Below are 18,505 nucleotides of genomic sequence, written 5' to 3'. Positions count from 1 at the left end.
TGAAGGAAAGACCACGGTACTGAAATCACATAGTTTGACGTACACCCACAATATGGACAGGTCACCTTGTTAAAGTCTTGGTATTCATTTAATAAAGAAAGTTTCCTACCGTTCTCATTGAAAATTTACAGCTGTAATAATAATTAAGGTTTTTTTTATGAGGCCTCCGCTATCGGGACCTCTTCTTCTACCCCTATTTTGTTGGGAACAGGGTTTTTTTATTTCTAAACAATTTTTTCACATGAATTTTTTATTTTCGTCCTCGTCTTCCATAGTTCACAATATCTTTTTATCTTCCTTCTATCATTCCATAATTCCATCTTCCTTTCTCAATAATTCCATTCCTTTCATCCATCCTCAAACACTTCAGTTGTATTTTCTATTGCAGTATCATAGCTTTATTTAGTTTATTTATTTTTCTTATGTACATCAATTTGTTTCACAGATTTTTACATTTTTTATTTTAATTTCAATAAATCTATCTTAATAAGATTAAATATATAATAAGACTTACAATGTTTTATGTTTTAGTAATTAAGGTTTGAAAATTAATTAACTGTACTTATATATTATACATGTAATAATATACTCATTATCTAACAATAGAAGATAAGGAAGTATAGATTAAAATTATAAACTACATATCAGATACCGAGGCGTCTTGTTGATAAAAATGTATCGCATAATTGTATGGTGTCGCTTGTAATAGATACAACGGAGGAACCACTTAACGTATCGACCATTGATTCTGTAGAAGGTCGTTCTCGTCTCATTTTTCTTGCTACGAATTTATATAGTTAAAACTTCAGTCTACCAAAGTCAACGTATTTGTTTCTTAATATGTACATTTAAAGGTAAATTTAACTAATTGAATTTAATTTATAATAGTGATAATGAAAAAACAATTCTATCATTATATTATAGTGTTTTTGACGGCGCTCTTAGTGGCAATTTTGTTAATATTATTTTTGTTATATTATTTTAAAAGGTAAGCTACTAAAAATAAATTATTTATCTCTTTCTCACTGCATGTATTAATATATTACCTGTCCTTGTATTTCTATTAAAGTTGTGTGATTGTGTTGATGTATCTGTACTTAACATGGGGGGCTATTTAAAATATTCTATTTTGTTTCAGATTGTTTTAGGGTTACTAAGGTATAAATATTCGAATGTGTTTTACATGTGATTTAAAGGTCATAAAATATCATAGTTCATACCATACATATATGTACTCGATTGTTTAGTGTCTGTAAATAGGATCGCTTGGGGTTCATGTGAATACGCATATATTATTAAAAAATCGATGTTTTAACTAAAAATGTCGTATATTCTCTCTCTAATTTCTGTGATGTGGCTGTTTATAAACAGGTAATTAATGTCAACGGCTATCATAATTTTTACTATTTATTTATTCATTTTACAAAATTAAAATTCTTTCATTTCTTCGTAATTTTGTAAATAACACAATACGTGTAATTGGTATAATTATATCTTGTAAAATATCCTTTAGAAGATTTCTGCATGTTTTTAAATACGTAATGAAATAAAAATGAATTATTAAGAGATTTTTTGAAAATATCTATTGCAGTTCGGGAACTGTATCCACGTCCGGTCCAAAACTGGTAATAGACCATGATGGAGGGGCTGATGATGCGATGGCTATTTTCCTGGCTTTGCTCAGCGAGAAGCATTTCAATGGGTAAGTTATAACATGTAAATTAGTAAGTTATACGTGCCTTTGAACCACTTTTTTTTAATAACATTAAATACTTATTCTTTTTTACAAGAGGCCGTGTTGGATGCCAGTTGCACAACATTAGAAATTTCGAACCAGAAATTTACGTAACTGTTCTTTAATACAGAAACACTATGACAAGAATATTTTGAGAAATAATAAATTATTTATGCAAATAGTTAATTCTTTTGCCATATAACTTTAATTTTTATTCATCAGTAACTTTGAACTGGAATCTTATTCGTATTAATTTTTGCTCAACATTTTTGTAAGGATACGCAATATAATAATATTTAATAAAATCTGGCGTTATTTTGCGGAAGTTCATCCTAAGTAAGAAAAGGACCAATATTGAGCCACTTCCGCATATGCAGTGGTAGTAGTGCAACAAAGTGCACCGCCCGCCAGCCAGCTGATAAATGCGTATGCGGCAAACAATGCGAATTACACTACTGCCACCCTTAATTCACTCAACACGTGTTTCACCCATCCGCGGGGCATCTTTAGGAGTTATGTTACACCGATTAGTGCCAAACACAGAGTCTACTTGTTGGTTTGCCGCAAACGTATTTATCAACGGGCTGGCGGGCAGTGCACTTTGTTGCACGACTACCACTGCATGTGCGGAAGTGGCTAAATATTGATCCTTTTCTTACTTAGGGTGGACTTCCCCGAGCTAACGCCTGATTCCATTAAATAGCTAGTAATATAGTCAGCTCATTGCCAATTCAGACGAGCAATGTCGGCTACCTTGACTTTTCTCGATTCATTCGATCATTCGATCTCGCAGCGAAGCTCCGAGCATAGTTACCCCCCATTTCTATAGAGTAATGGGGAGAAATATGTCACAAGGATGAAGATGACACAAGGTCCCCAACTCAAACAAACCCAAAAGGCTGACGTTGTGTCATCTTATAAGGTTCACTACACGCGATCACGTCATCCGTAAGTTGTCACTAACATACATTGGTCAAAGGCCTTTATCTTCAGGTATTGCAATATTTTATACGCGGAGATGTTGAATAATAAACCTCTCACATTTACATATTTTTACAGATATCCAGTCGTCGCAATAACTACTGTACACGGAAATGTGGACGAACCGCAAGTATTTATTAATACGCAAAAATTTCTTAACATCGCTAAAACAATGAAGGTACAAATTTATTAAGGTCTTGGCCAGCTTCTGTATAGCTTAGTGCCTAGTTTCTTAAACCTTATTTACATATTACGGTAAAGCTACAAAGGTCTAGAAATTAAATTATTATTAAACAAAAATGTAAAACAAGAGCTCGTTATAAAATCACGTTATTGTTGTAAAATAAATAAAAAATGATTTTTAGCCTGGAACCTTATTTATGTCATACAAGATTTGTTATAAACCCATGTAAAATTTCAAGGCTTAAGCTTAAAAGATTAGGCTTTAACTATTTGATTGTGCCCAATACGATTTTTAAGTTTTTGTTTGAAGGCCTTTAAGTTTACTTCAAGTTCTGAAGTCTTCCTTGACTACAAACAATTTTAATAGTTTATCGAAATTTCCGATATCAAAACATTTGTAAATGAGTCAATGACTTTTTAAGTAGTAATCTTTATAGTATGCTATTTGAGATACTGGTTTTCCTTTTCTTACTTATTCTTAAGTTACTAAAATTTCTAGTAAATTTCTTAAACACATGAAATATACACAATGTTTATATCATTATAGAAATTATAAACATTTTCAGGTTCCGATATACAGAGGAAGCAACTTTTCCCTCGTCCACGACTATCCAAAAGAATATTTTTACGGATCAGACGGTCTCGGTGACAGCGATGACTTTTCAGAGTTTGAACCTATAGAAGCGCAGTCCAACCACGCAGCCGTAGCGTTAATAGAATTATCCAAAAAATATCAAGGTAAGATACATTATTCCAATGTATATAAAACATTTTAATTTAATAACTTAAACACACTAATACTTTAGGTTTGTGCTTAGTTAAATATATTATAAGTATCAAATGTTATATGTATATAATATACAAAAATTAAAAAAAAAAAACTTTTTTATCTGTAAAATTTTACGCTATTAAAATGTAATCGGTCTATCACTCTAACAAGGAATATAAGAAATTTATCTACGAATTCGAATCAGGGATTTTTAGACAAAAGAAGGTAACCGGCATTGCCCAGCGGATTAGTAAGTTCAAGTCGGCTGCTAGTGTATTAAGGACCTCGAGTGGAGACCTCGAACCAGCACGCATAGCGTAGAATATTTATCCTCAAGACAGACAGATGAGCTTGTTAAGGTCGCCGGAAGACACTGGACGCAACTTGCTTCCAACCAGTCTTTTTTTTTCTTTTTTTTTAAATGGTCCCCGCTATTGGGGAGCTCCCGTTCCCCTATCTCGTGTGGGACAGGGACTTTTTATTAAAAATGTGATAGTTAAAAACAAAATGTATAGCAAGTTATTTAACACGCGGTATTAATTTTCATAAACTCTATAAAGCGTGGCGGCTCTGAATTAATTATTACAATGTTTACTATTACATCAAACCTGAAATAAGCTTATTAAAATATGAACAGTTAATTTTCATAATTAAATATTTATTTCATTAAACGAGCAGTAGCCCAGTGGTAGAGGACTGAAACTTGGGATTGTAGACCGCGGGTTCGATTTCCGGGATATGATCTTACATAATTCACACTGTAAATTAATTATATAGGATTGATACTGCTCACACACAAGTTTTCAGAATATGGGAAGCAGTGTCCTCTGCGTCAACCCATAGATATCTTTGAGGTAAGCCTATGCCTTCCAGTGAGGATCTATGGGCTGAAACGACGACGCAAAAGTAATAATAATGATATTGTTATGTTCTAATGTTTATTTTAGGTGAATTAATATTGGTCACGCTGGGTCCGTTGACTAATATTGCATTGGCGGTGAGGTTAGACCCTGGCTTCATAGATCGACTTCTTCAAATTTATGTAGCGGCCGGTAACATTCACAGTAAGTATATGATACATATATAATACAAAACTTAATGAAAGATTGCTGATAAAACTTTTTTATCTTTGATCTTAAGCTAACTTAAAGTGTACTTGAAGCAAGATTTTTTAATAGGAATTTTTGGCTCTATTTTAACCTCATATAAGTTTACTTCTAAGGTAACTAAATGACCAAGAATTTAATTGAGCCACTGATCATATTTGTTATAGTACTGCTAGTAGAACTACTAGAGATATAGATTTGTGCTTTAGGTACACTCACTTTGTATACATTTAAAAATATATCACAGAACAGTATTTATGGAAAGATTAAGTAATTTCCAATACAAAATCCAGCAAAGTACATTTATACACATGATGCACTTCATTAAGTCAATAATCACATTACTATGGATCATTCACAAAAACAGTGATACTTTTGTACGTTTATTTCGCGTCAAAAGAATGACGATCTAGTTTGCATCGTGGTTCAGGGAGAGGTTCAGTAGCAGTGACCTGAGGGGGTCTGTCTGAGGGGGATCACCTCGAAGGCTAGCACTGAGTCTTTGTTTCTGCTGCGTAGTTTCCGTCACAAAGGTAAAGTCACCAGATCAGAAACAGAGGACTAAGAAATGATTGACTGACGCATTTTTAGATATTCGTTCAATTGCCCCTCATGGTCTGTACGTGACGGACACAGAGGAGTCTGTAGCCTGCTTTATGTAGAGAGGCAAAGAAATAATCCACTCTAAACGTCTTTGCGTTGTTAATCGAATATAAAAAGATACTAAAATTGTGTTTTAGTCACAGTGTGATGTAATTACAAATAACACTACATATAACTTACATACAACGGGATACAAAATAACTGCTTACAGGTATTGGTATAAATAAATGTTTAGAATCTCACAATTTTTGCCACACTCTACAATCGCCCTGTATAAAATGATCACCCTGAAATATATTACATCGATACAATTTTTCTATTAAAATGCAACAGGCAAATAACTTCTGACAGTAGTAAATGTGCAGGGACAGATAGTTAATATTATTGCTTTTAATACGTGAGAATCCGAATTAGTTAAACGATTTTTCTTACTATAATATTTCGGAAATCATAGAATTTTAGATAAGATGCACCGTACATTAACTATATGCGAATGAGCTTTATATTTAAAAACTACTAAGTTATCACACCTATAACAAATCATCCTGTTTAAGGGGCTTATCATTTATTACTGTATCTTACAGGTGATGGTGATAATGAACCTGAATTTAATGCCAATGTCGACGTGGAGGCATATCACGTGGTTTTGAAAAATAGCCGTCCTGAGAAGGTGACATTAATTCCTTTCTCTCATTTGGTTCTATCTCATAATATTTCTAAGGTAAGTTGTGTTCCATTAAAAAAGTTATTTTAATTAATATGAATAGTAAATTTGTTACAAACAATAGATAGACAATAAATTAGAATAAAACAAAACGAACTAAAGTACTAAACAAGTAATTAAACTAGACTAAGATTCACTTAGTAGAAATAAAAGGCATACTTACAATAAATACACACTTTAAAAAAGAAAGAGATAAACTAAGCATTTCTATTCGTCTACAAAAGAAAATTAATGAATCTGTGAAAAAATTACTTATATCGTTTCGGTTGACGTTGTTGGATTCGCATAATCAACTCAAACATTTGTCGAGTTATGAAGTTTGTAGTCAGTTGTAAGTTTTTGAGCAGTCATCGTCTTCATTATTTCAGCCATAAGACGTCCACTGCTAGGCATTTTCCATCCGAAATAGCTAGAATAAAAAGGTCGTCTGACCGCCCAGTAGGAGAAAGTCATACGCTTCGCTTGCCAGACCATGGTCTCGATTCCTGACATCTAATCACGGTACTAGAATTGCAAAGTTGTAAGCTTAAAATGCAAGGCTTTTGTAATACAAAACCTTAACTGCTGATTTTAAATTTAAAGACGAAAATGTCAAACGCCGTGCCAACTTGGCGAATAAAGGACGTAAATTCAAAAAAACACGATAATTACGCAATCTATTAATTCACAAATTGAAATCGCCATTATAGGTCAGGGAAATACAGTTTATCATGTGCTAAAAATAACGAAAAATAATTTCTTAAAATTGACCGCATAATGATCCACAATGCAGCATATTAACATTTCCGGTGATCTGTTCATGTAATAACATACAATTAAAGCACCGAAATTCTTGGAATAATTAGTTGAAAAATATTAACATCTTGTAGCTAACCAGGTTGTTGATTTTTTTTAAATTTTAACAGGAATGGCGGATTTCAACATTAGGGTCAATACCGACTGAAATAATGAGAGCTTTAAATGTATTTGAACAAAAGTCTATCGACCAAAGTGAAACGTGGATCGCCTTAGATCCTGCTGTTATGGCAATAGCTCTGAGAGAAACTGAAATTATTGCAAAAACGACACTAGTTGCAAATGGAATTTATATGTGCGGTGAGTATCATAAACAAAATATTTTAAAACACAACATTTAATACAGAATATTTAATATCATGATTTTGTAACGAAAACCTTCAACGTTTTCATTTTATTAACATTTTTGTGCTCTTCCAAAATGTGTATTAAAACTAAGCATTAATTTTAGCGCCATCTAATGTTTGTTTATAGAACAATATTCAGATTAGTTCATTTTTCCTAGTAGAACTTTTAAGTACAAGATGGCACTAATTTCAAAATTGTTAATATTTCTTAAAAAATTTCGTGCTATCGCAACAAAAACGTTGTATCAAAAATTGCTTTAATTAGTAAATATTTAAAACTTTTTTTCCAGAAAACCGAGGTTTCAATTTTAATAATTTTACAGCAGAAAACGAATTCAATGCACGAACTGTTCTAAAAATGAATCAAGAGTTGTACATGAATATGCTTTGGGATGTGTTTTCGGCAGAAACGATATCGTAATTGTTTAAAATTATAAACAAATTAATATTAATTGAAATATTATAACAAGCGAGAAAAATGAATTACTACTAATTTTTTGCTATGTTTAATTGGAATTGTTTTAATACCATTAAATAATAACAATTACAGACATTTAACACCTTCAAAAGACTGTTTTTGTTTTGTGAAATCTGCCAAGCAGAAGTTATTTTAAGTATTGTCTCATCGATAACTTTATTTATTAAAAAATAAAAATATTTGTAATTTAACTTTTCTTCTTTTTATTTTGAATTATTTGGCTTCTCAAAAAGTCGCTGCTATAATTTTTTTTTTAATAAATATTTTACTATTTTAGGTTCATAACAACGTTTTCTCAGAATTTAAAGCTCAGAGACTGCTACAGAATTATTTTAAATCATTTTAAGGTTTTCTCCATTGCTATTATAAATTGGTAAATCTTGTCAATATAGCATAACGCTACATAAACAACCCTGCTGTCAAATTAAAAAACAGTTTATATTGATACTTTTTTTTAAGTCTTAGAGCAACGAAAAACCAGTCTTGATATTTTTTTCTTATTATCGTCAGTCGCAGATAAATTATGTTATGATTTAATAATGCACCATTTACACGACTTGTTTGGATAAGTAGTACTGGACAAATATTAATAAAATAATAAATAAAATAAAAAATAGAAAAATCGGCTATAATATACAAAATTAATTAAATGTTGTAGACACAAGGTTTACTATACCACAACTTTTGGCACTTAACTACACCTAAAAAAATGTCTCTTATGTCAAACTGCATGTATTAAGGGGTACAAAACATTTTTTTTATGATAAAATTATAATATCTATTAAGATAAAGCCTTGCGAAAGGCTAGTTTTTAAGTTCAGCTTTATTACATGGTAATTGGAATGGGTTTACTGATTTATAAAAATTATATTTAAGATCATTGTTTTCATGAACATGGTTTGTGCTTCAATTCGGGAATTTTGTATTTGAGGTAAAAATTTGTACTTTTTTAGTTTATTTCTTGTATTGATTAGCTTGAAACTCAGAGAGCCTGCAACGGAGAGAAAGGAAAAATATATCAATACTTACTAACGTTTATTTCTCAATGCCCCAAAAGAAAGAAATATCACAAAGAGCGATTTTTTTTTTCGTTCACTTTACTTAAATTTATTTGGACGCCATCTTTTGTATTCATATTCTTAACAGGAACGATTCGATCCCGTCGGGCATCGACACTGTCACATGTGTGTCTGACAAAGAATCATTTGTAGTGTACAAGCAGTGTTGTTGGGTGTATTTGTGTTTGTGGAATTAAAATAATGACTTTGCAATCGTAAGTTTTGTTGGATGATGTTATAATCAAAATTGTTATTACAATTTATTATGACGGGCGAATCCTAAATTAGTAAATGTATTATTTATTTTAATTAATTACTTTGTGTCAATCAGAAATGTTTATTTATAACATTTTGTTTAATGTAGTATTCCATTTAATTATTTCCTACAAGATATCGATTTTGTTCTTAATTTTAATGTAAATATCCTAAAGAACGTGTTTAATTAATTTGAACAAAGAGGTTATTGGATACGTTCCAATGTGAATTATTTATTAATATTTTGGATAACCGGCAGAAATTTTCTAATATTATTAGTTCGAATATATTAATTAATATCGTGCTAGATGGTCTTGTTAATTAAATATAATATTTTGTTATAAACTAAAGTTCAAAATCAAATTATCTGTTCTTTGTTGTAAATACGGATTTTTAGTATAAATTAGTTTCGTTCGACGTTCTGGATCTAACCTAAAAACTATTACGTCAATATAGAGAAGAATCCACAAATGAAATTTGTCTTAACTTAAACTATGATAAATTTCTGTTTATAGCGGCCTTGTTCCCTTTATGCGGCTAAACTAACTTTGTACGGATGTTAAGGTAAAAACTGTTAATAACACCGCGTTTAAAAACAAATTTAGTGGTGTATTCTTTCAAGTAACTAAACCAATGTGAATGTACAACCGAAGTGACACTGATACGAGATTTTGCAAACCGTTTAGTTCGTATCAGGACGCATATAAAGATATACGTCTCAGAATGCATCTTAAAAGTGTGTTTTTATTTGTGTTTTTGATTGTTACGATCGTTATTGCAGATACGTGAGTTTTTTATTTTTATTCATATACAAGTTTCACTCGAAAATGTATAAACGCTGATAATTTTTATTAAAACCTGTTTAATTAAATATTAAAAATGAAGTTGTTATAAATACACTATAATATTCACAAAACTCTTGAGCTCTTCCGGTAATATAACTTTATATTTGTAATCTTTTTAATAAGACAAGATATTTTACGAAGAGGTTCACTTTTTTATTTAGTTTTGGCATGTTAACAACTTAAATACGAATACATACGTAAAACATTTCAGCAAATATTATACAACCTTTTTTATTTTGTCGCAACGCGAACTTGAAAACAATAAGACCATTATGAAAATAAAATATGCAATAAATAAACAATAAGACATGATGGGCAGACGACCTTTGTCGGCGGAAGTCGCAGGATGCATGCCGCTTCCAACCGGTTTTATTAGAAAATTTATAGAGGTGATCTATATTCAGCAGTGAACGACCTATTACTGAAATGATGATGATGATAAAACTATAGGAGTTATATAACTACAAAGAGTCTCCAACTGTTATAGGTAGAAATAAGTCTCGCTTTACTACAGATTGTAAATGTATTTGAAATACGTTTACGACTAATCGAACATAATAGAACTTGCATTTATGGACTTTGTTATTTTTTACGATCTGAAGTAATTTTTTCATCTTTTTTTTGGAACTGGCCTGTATCTTTTTAAATAATTATATTTTTAGACAGATTTCGTAATAACATACGATAAAAATTTGGAGCACCAATCAATCAAAAATATTGCTATCTTGTTTATGAGAACGAACATTTGAAAAAAACACCACCTAAAAGCTATTGCTCAGTTAATAACATTTATAACAGGAGGGTCCAACCGGCCCGCGACCCGCTTACAGCTCTTTTAAAGGATTATTTACACCTTTCTATAAATGTACCAGACGTCTATTTCAATTCTTAAGCTATAATTTGAAAAATATATTATGATTCTGTACGTCTTATAAAAAGGTACAACATATATGCAATAGTGAGTACAAATTGGTATAATACATATGTTTTGAACTTTTTATGATTTACATTAAAGTAATTTATATATACTTTCATATATTCTTTTTGACATTTGATAAGGTAAATACGTATTTAATCGGATCGCCAAAACTTAGAAATTCTGAAAAATGGCTCAGACTATCAAGTTGTTTAGCTAACTCCGGCATATAACTTTATAACATGTTAACAATTGTATTATTATAAGACAAAAAAGCAGGTTTTTTTATAATGATTAGAACATATTTTGTAAATGATTAGTTCCTATCTTAGTCTACAAGGTGTTCATCTCGAATTTTTTTTGTGTTTGTGTTTTGTGTTGTGTTCGCCTTAAAAAGCTTCGTCAGAACCGAAGACAAGCTTTTTCCATGCTATCCTACTCTACGCTTTCTTAATGTAGGTTCAGTTGTTGACATGTTTAACCAGACCAGCGGTTAGGTGATCGCCTTTTACTCTCTTGTGTCACCTTGAAACGCCTTGTCTGTTATAAATAACTACATAACAATTAGTGTATGCTATTTTTGGTTATTAAACAGGTTGTTTGTATTTAATTAGCCTAATTATTTATATTTAGTTATGACCAGTATAACGCCGTTTGAAATAAAAAAAAATCTTTACCATCGAAACTTCACTAAGTCTCTAACCATAGACTATATTATAACTTTCTAAGTTAAATCTCTATCAACAGAAGCAATGAAAGAAGAACTAAACTGGTGATAGATAACGACGCAGGTGGAGACGATGCAGTGGCAATATTCCTTGCACTGCTCTATGAGAAACATTTTGACGGGTATGAAAAACAATTTTTTTTTAAATTTCGCACTATTATTTTAGCCTTAGGATTCCTAGAACATAAGCCTCCGTCGATTTTCTGAAGGAACGGTTTTGATGCGGCCTGTATTCCAGTATTTATTGGCATTTAAATTTAAGAGCATATGAACAGGTTCAAGTAGATGTATTATTACGCCTAAAGATAACGTAGAATTGTGTGACAGTATCATTGGCGAATGCCGTTTGCTTGTTGGCATTTACTGCGTCATCAGCTGTGAGGTGGCAAAACTCTACTATAACTAAGCTAATGGGTTACCACAAGGGCCTCGACTCGACCCCTTACTTTAGGTAACATACCAGATTGGTAGAATAGTTGGGGCATTATCCTCTGTAGCATAGCAGTCTTATTCGAGTGAACGCCATATTTGGTCACTGGTTTCGCGAAAAAAAAACCCGAAAAGCCTCAAATATCACATGATTACTTTAATAGTAACATTAAATGTACGAAATAATGCAATATCAGTTATACAAGACTCTCGATGTTTTAAAAAAAGAACTCGAGAAAAAATAAAGTTAAAATTAAAAAGTTACTTTTTTGATATAAAGCATTTCTTTTATTTCCAGACCATCGTTAATTGGTCTCACGACCGGCAACGGAAACACAGCTGAAGAGAACGTTTGTCACAATAACCAGAGGATACTCAAAGTGGCGAATAGGCAAGATGCAAGTAAAGCTTTTTTCTTAACAATCTTCAGGACTAGTTTTAAATAATTAAAATAGCTATTAATGGCGCCTGTCCGAATGTGCTCGCCGAATGTATTATTGTGGAGTTTCTTCCTGCCCCTTCTCAACAACTATTACACCTTGCGAAACACAGTAGATTCAAAAATGAAATAGATTAATGAAAAAAAAAAAACAGTCGACTATCAAAACAATTTCTGTTAAAAGTTCCAACATTGAATACATGAATTTTATGTGTATCTTAAAACAGTCTTACCGGTTTTAAAAAATTTGCCACGAAATTTCTTTTGTAAATGAAGTATGCAAAAAATGAGTAAATGAAAAAGTGGAAGTAAATGAAGCAGAATTAAAAAAATACTTAAGTGTTTCATGACTCATGATAAGCCCTCTCGTGGATTTACAATTACTTGGCCAACATCCAACGTTAATATTTATTAAATAGTTTCAATTTTACTCAATATTATTTGTTACTTTTTTACATATTAATATGGTAGATTTTAATTTAATACAAGTGACTCTAAATTCAAATATCAGGCATAATAGTTTGAAATTGTAACAGGTGCCAATATACAGAGGTTCCAAATCATCGCTCGTGTCGACACCTGTGACCACCAATTATTATGGAAAAGATGGCTTAGGAGATTGCGATTTGTACAAAACGGATTTGGTGCCGGTGAATGAACAAAGTGCAGTTTCGGCCTTGATAGAACTTTCGAAGAAGCATGAAGGTAAATACTTTCATATCTTTATCCCCTTCGTATCATTCACAGTGACCTCTTTTATACGTGAGGGGTGTTCGATAGTACGGGCCCCTCGTTCCGTAATAGATAATTCGATATAAAGAAAAACACTTGCCGGATAGTTAAACTTATAAAATATAACAGAAAAGTAAATCTCAATCTGAGTTACAAGTATTTCCTTTGTTGAACAGCGGCTGAAGCGACATGTCCGCTTGGTAGCGCGGCGCGTCAGAGAGAGGGCGAGATGTACCGATTGTAAGAAGGGGCATGCAAAAACAGATGCGTTCATAGATAATAAATTTGGGTGCGTTCTAATGAACGCCATATACGTAAGCATAATGCCAAAAGAGTCCAATTTGAGAGATATATATCTGAATCGCATGCTATGTAAAATTAAATATTCCTGAGCAATATATACACGAGATGTTTTCCTTTGCTACGTTTATTATTTTTCGTTTTAAAGCAAGTGTTTTTTCTTTAACTTTTTTTCATAAAACATACATAATTTTTTTCACGTTGTTTGTTTCAAAATTGTCATCAGATTTTACAATTATAGTTAAGCCGACCGTTACTGAAATTCATTATCAAAAGCTTATTTTTTAATCTCTCTCATTATAACTGTTCCAATAAGCAAACAATGACTTCTTTAGGAAATTTAAAGGTGATAACGTTGGGTGCTTTGACTAACGTGGCGCTGGCAATCAAACTGGATCCCAATTTCCTGAGCAGACTTCAACAATTGTATGTTGCAGCTGGACATATACATGGTATGTTTTTTAAATTAACTATATGATAGAAATGTTATTAAATACAAAACAGCAGCCTCGTGCTAACTATGTAGATATATATGTTGTTCCATTTTTAGGGGCCACATAAAAACGCACTCCTAGACCATTCGTTCATTATAGCTTCATCTTATGATCATCACCAAGATGACCAGGCTACGGTTTCTAAGTCCTCGGTCAAGTCTAATCAGGTAGCTAGTTCATAAGGGAATTTTAGAAGAAACTATCTGGTCAATCTGTAAACTGCTTTGTTGAGAGATATCATAAGGATATCAGGAGCGACAACGATGGTCTATTCTTGTTCTAAAGACACCGTAGCCATAGCGGAAGCGCTATTTTGTTACCAGTAATCGAATCTTATATCAATTTGCAAGAAATGAAGTACGTAATACATAAATACAAATAATTCAAACATTTATTCGATAAGAAGTTCAAATAGGGCACAATGACATAATCTAACAACGCACACAAACCGTTATTGTACAAGATTACGTATGTTTAGATTAATATAAGGTATATTGAAGTAATGTGGTTTTATTATGACGACGTTCTGTGAAAAGCTATCAAATATTTAAAATTACTACGTTAAAAAAATAGTACACTGCGATGTTATGTTTTGTACACATGTATTAGAATAAAAAAATACTTTAAATCTATTACTTCGTATATATATTTTTACAAAACACGGCATAGTTGTAATAGAAGAATAAGATACAAAATACAGTTAATTAATGTCAAAAAAAAAAAACTACGAAAAGAAAACTATATTGTTTCTAGATGTGCAATTGTACAATAACCTACCTACGATATTGTTATATTTAAAAACATACTTGAAAAAACATTTGTGTATGCTTTAGTACCTGTCCGAAAATAGTTAATATAATGTGTAAAAGATTATTATGAGAAAAAATTCTTTAAACCCACAGTTTTTTTTTTGTATTTTTATCTACAATCAGAAGTCCAATGTCTTACTGTTTAATTAAATCATTTAGTTTACTTTTTAAATAAAAAATCTCTAAATAATATCTCTTTATCATATCGAAAACTAAATATCTAGAAACGAGTGGATTGGGACGATATGTGAGACGATAGATATGTTGTTTTCACAGCGCTCGATATCTTAGGCCACTATTATTGTGTCTTACCAAGAAACGACTGCCGCAACACGGCGCCTGTCAGTTTCGGGAACGAATTTTTTAAATGATAAATGAAATATTATTGTTAATATCCTGTGGTCTGCAGTACATCCAGATCAAGCGATTTTAAACTGTATTTTCAAGGTGATTCGATATAATATAGCCTACATTTCGGGTAGATCTGTCCCTCGTACGCACCCGGGAAGTTCGGACAGATATGACAGGCTAAGAGTGTCATTTTGAACCTTTGGTCTTCACTGTCGATTGCACAAATTTGGATGCTATAAGTTCACATGGTTTCAAGGTGGTATTTGTACTCGGACAATATTGTCCGCAGAAATCATTGAATGATCTATAACAGTCAATACAGACTTGAATTTGTGATTCATGTATTTTATGAGGTTCGTTTATGTAAAGAGTCTATTCAAGTAATAGCTCAGGTATTTCACGTAGTTATAATATGGTCTCTTTCTTTGTCGTGAAAGTAATGTGGTTAGATTAAATATTTAATTAAACACGTGGATATATGAGCATTAGTTTGAATTGTTACTTTATTATTACACCGGATTGCGAAGCCAAGCTCTTCGATTGCTTCAGTCATGCTCCATAGAGTGACTAAGCGAAAGAAGATATTAAATCGTGTTACAATCTTTAAATACATATCGTTGCCAATCGTATTAAGTTCTCGAATAAACGCTGGTAGACAATAAATCATATGTAAAAGAATGAAGTGTTTATTTTTACCTGATATATTACTATTATTATATCACAAAAAATTTATAACAGATTTAAAATTTATTTAATCATTTCAGATGAAAATAACCCAGACGTGGAATTCAACGCTAGCGTAGATATTGAAGCTTATCACATAGTAACACAATACGCGACGCCTGATAAAGTGACAATATTCCCCTTCTCCCAAGTGAAACGTTATTTGAATTTAACACGGGTGAGATGGTTTTTTTATTATTAAATTAAGAAGAAACCAAATATTTATATATTTATGTGTTAAAACAAAGAATTTCAGTTAAGGATGCCTAAGTTATTAGATAAGTCCAATAAACGTGCAAAAAACTACAAAATTCGATTCGTGTTCATCATTATTTTATGTGTTATCTTAACAGACATGGAGGTTAGAAGTTTTGGGAAAAATAGATACGGATATAATAAAAGCTATGAATGTCTTCGAACAAGTACCCATGATGCATAGCGAGCGCTGGCAAGCATTGGACCCGGCCGCCGTAGCTGTCGTAGTCAACCCTGATTTAGTTGACGAATATAAATATTCGAAGAATGGCATAATTACATGCGGTGAGAATTATTTATTTATGAATATATTTTCTATTCAATTAATCTATTCATTTAAGGAAGTCATCGTCGGATAGAATAGAACGTAAAGCTCACCCGCAAGTATGAACATACACACGAATGCACGCAGCCATGCATGCACACACGCACGAACGCACACATGCATGCAAGCACAATGCTTTCCTGTTTTACATATGTATACTATAAAACAATTTGTCATCCAAGGGCCCAAACCTCGTTTAGTTATTGAAATTTTAATTTGAATATACGGACATATTAGGTGTAAACACTTTTAAAGGGGCCAATGTTTGCTGAATTAAATGTTGTTATCAATTAATGTATGGTACTATACTAGGATATGCCTAAAATCAATATTTTAAATTTTCCTTTTTCATATTTTTTACTTTGTAATGTTTCAAATAATAAAAAAACTTTTGATAACATAGTAAAACACGTGTTTTCAAAATTCGGTTTACTTCACATTAAAATTAATTATTGTTTACTATCTGTCCATTCAAAATATGTACTGCTAGAAATTAATGTATCGTATTTCAAAGTGATCACTTAATATAGATGATTGAAAATAGATAATAAAGCTTTTTGTTGATAAATGAGCTATACATTCGTCTTTTAAAATATTTTACACATACAACCAATCAGCATGTATATCTTTTAGTTTTATATTTATTTTTAATTGTATTATATTGTACATTTCCCACAATATTACTACATTTTCAGGTGAAAAAAGAGGAACAAATACAAATGAATTTGTCGCGAAAGAAGATGCAAATGTGAAAGTTATTTATTCCGTAAAAGAAGATAAGTACAGAGAGTTCCTGCTGAATGTTTTCTCGAAATCTTTGTAAGGTGTAAACATCGTGTCTATACACACTATTTTGCTACTCAATAAGTTAATAAAATGTAAATATTCAAGATCATTGATGTTTGATAAATAAGTAAATAGAAAATAAAGATTCAAACTCAAGTGGTTTCCTATACTCTTAACATAATACTAAATTCATTTTACTGTGTTTTATTTTTCCCTATTACACCTTATAAGAGTACGTAAAAATGTGCTTTAAATTTTTACAATGCACACAACCACAAAGGCATAATAGACTTCGTTTAGCTGAAACTACATCTCGATAGGCCTAAGAAGAGTGAAGAAACAACCTCGATACACGATGCTTTCAAGAATCATTGTCGGTTCGTGTATCAACGGGGGTCGTCAACCCTCGGTCATTGTAATAATATATTAGATAAAAGTGTTGCTGGAGTTTCTTCCGACACTTCTCTCAGAGCTAATGCTTTCCGAAGTGGCAGTAATCTTAGATCAGTATGTTTCAACCTTTTATATGCAATGGCCCACCTTAGCTTTTCTAAAATACTTACGCTCCTCTGTGTAACATATATATATATTTTTAATTTAAGATAAAGCGTTAAACTCGTGTCGAGCTCTCTTTCGATTCGCCCCTTTTAACATTAAGTTTTTTCCCTATGGGGCCTGGGCGCCACGCTGGAAAACAATTTTTTAAACTATCATATTCTTAGTTTTAAATCTAGAATTAAAGAATATTATTCAGTTTATCTTATTATAGCATGTTGACTTTTATAGCGTTAAAATAAATGACGATTAATGAATGCATGTAAATGCCTACATGAATAAAGAATTTCTATAGCTCACCAAAGCTCTTGCTTTGGTGGAATGCTCGGTCAAGTGACAGGCGCAAGGGCCTTGGAGAGTAAACCAGCTCGGGCTATCAACTCGGTCGAATATCAAATAGAAAGCTGTTATCGGAATCTAGGACGTATTATTTAGATATATCACCAGAGTTTGTGTTTTCAGCCCTCCAGCAACTAAAGTAAAAAACAAATATAAAGTTTTATATTTGTGATCGTAGTTTCAATTCTCGTCTCCTCGTTAAATTGTAGTGTTTCTTTTAGTGCATAACAGATGGCGTTGTACAATATTTTTAAATTTGTAACCACTATTACTTTTATAGATAATTTTGAATTAAGGACATGAATATACCAACAATATAGTAAAATATTATTTTTTTGTTTTATAAAAATTCGATGCGTGTTCGACATCATTCTTTGAGTTGTTTTTAATTGCAATAATTTTTATAAAGCGCCGTCTAAAGACTGGAAGCAAGCCTGTTCTAATCC

The 18,505-nt window shown here is 31.7% G+C and overlaps 2 protein-coding genes across 4 annotated transcripts; both read left to right on the top strand.

Annotated features, from left to right (window-relative positions):
- Window positions 1-710: 710 nt before the first annotated feature.
- On the top strand, window positions 711-7,806 carry LOC137929723 (uncharacterized). Of its 2 annotated transcripts, none has more exons than XM_068772793.1 (8): window positions 711-854; window positions 1,592-1,702; window positions 2,795-2,894; window positions 3,466-3,637; window positions 4,616-4,732; window positions 5,962-6,098; window positions 7,007-7,196; window positions 7,534-7,806. In XM_068772793.1, exons 2-8 carry the CDS (start codon window positions 1,659-1,661, stop codon window positions 7,662-7,664), a joined length of 891 nt encoding a protein of 296 aa, XP_068628894.1. In that variant the 5' UTR covers window positions 711-854; window positions 1,592-1,658; the 3' UTR covers window positions 7,665-7,806. The 2 variants fall into 2 exon arrangements, with proteins under 2 accessions (XP_068628894.1, XP_068628893.1); XM_068772792.1 differs by lacking the exon at window positions 711-854 and adding an exon at window positions 1,175-1,371.
- A 1,130-nt stretch (window positions 7,807-8,936) lies between these two features.
- On the top strand, window positions 8,937-17,264 carry LOC137929722 (uncharacterized). 2 transcript variants are annotated; one of them, XM_068772791.1, is made up of 8 exons: window positions 8,937-8,994; window positions 11,543-11,644; window positions 12,250-12,349; window positions 12,927-13,095; window positions 13,758-13,874; window positions 15,841-15,977; window positions 16,153-16,339; window positions 17,075-17,264. In XM_068772791.1, the coding sequence occupies exons 1-8, from the start codon at window positions 8,981-8,983 to the stop codon at window positions 17,200-17,202; spliced, it is 954 nt and encodes a 317-aa protein (XP_068628892.1). In that variant the 5' UTR covers window positions 8,937-8,980; the 3' UTR covers window positions 17,203-17,264. The 2 variants fall into 2 exon arrangements, with proteins under 2 accessions (XP_068628892.1, XP_068628891.1); XM_068772790.1 differs by lacking the exon at window positions 8,937-8,994 and adding an exon at window positions 9,736-9,819.
- Window positions 17,265-18,505: the final 1,241 nt, after the last annotated feature.

The sequence above is a fragment of the Battus philenor genome, unplaced genomic scaffold (assembly GCF_028537555.1).
Source record: "Battus philenor isolate CCGP_79_NKW_IND1 unplaced genomic scaffold, ilBatPhil1.0.hap1 SCAF_5, whole genome shotgun sequence".
NCBI lineage: Eukaryota > Metazoa > Arthropoda > Insecta > Lepidoptera > Papilionidae > Battus > Battus philenor.
This window is presented reverse-complemented; position numbering and strand designations above follow the sequence as displayed.

Excerpts from the sequence above, each read along its gene's own strand:
- LOC137929722 (XM_068772790.1), top strand. The coding sequence starts at position 9,758 with ATGCATCTTAAAAGTGTGTTTTTATTTGTGTTTTTGATTGTTACGATC. Across the intron at positions 12,350-12,926 it reads AAGTGGCGAATAGGCAAGAT|GTGCCAATATACAGAGGTTC; the intron begins GCAAGTAAAGCT and ends AAATTGTAACAG. Across the intron at positions 13,096-13,757 it reads ACTTTCGAAGAAGCATGAAG|GAAATTTAAAGGTGATAACG; the intron begins GTAAATACTTTC and ends TGACTTCTTTAG.
- LOC137929723 (XM_068772792.1), top strand. The coding sequence starts at position 1,322 with ATGTCGTATATTCTCTCTCTAATTTCTGTGATGTGGCTGTTTATAAAC. Across the intron at positions 1,703-2,794 it reads AGCGAGAAGCATTTCAATGG|ATATCCAGTCGTCGCAATAA; the intron begins GTAAGTTATAAC and ends ATATTTTTACAG. Across the intron at positions 3,638-4,615 it reads ATTATCCAAAAAATATCAAG|GTGAATTAATATTGGTCACG; the intron begins GTAAGATACATT and ends TGTTTATTTTAG.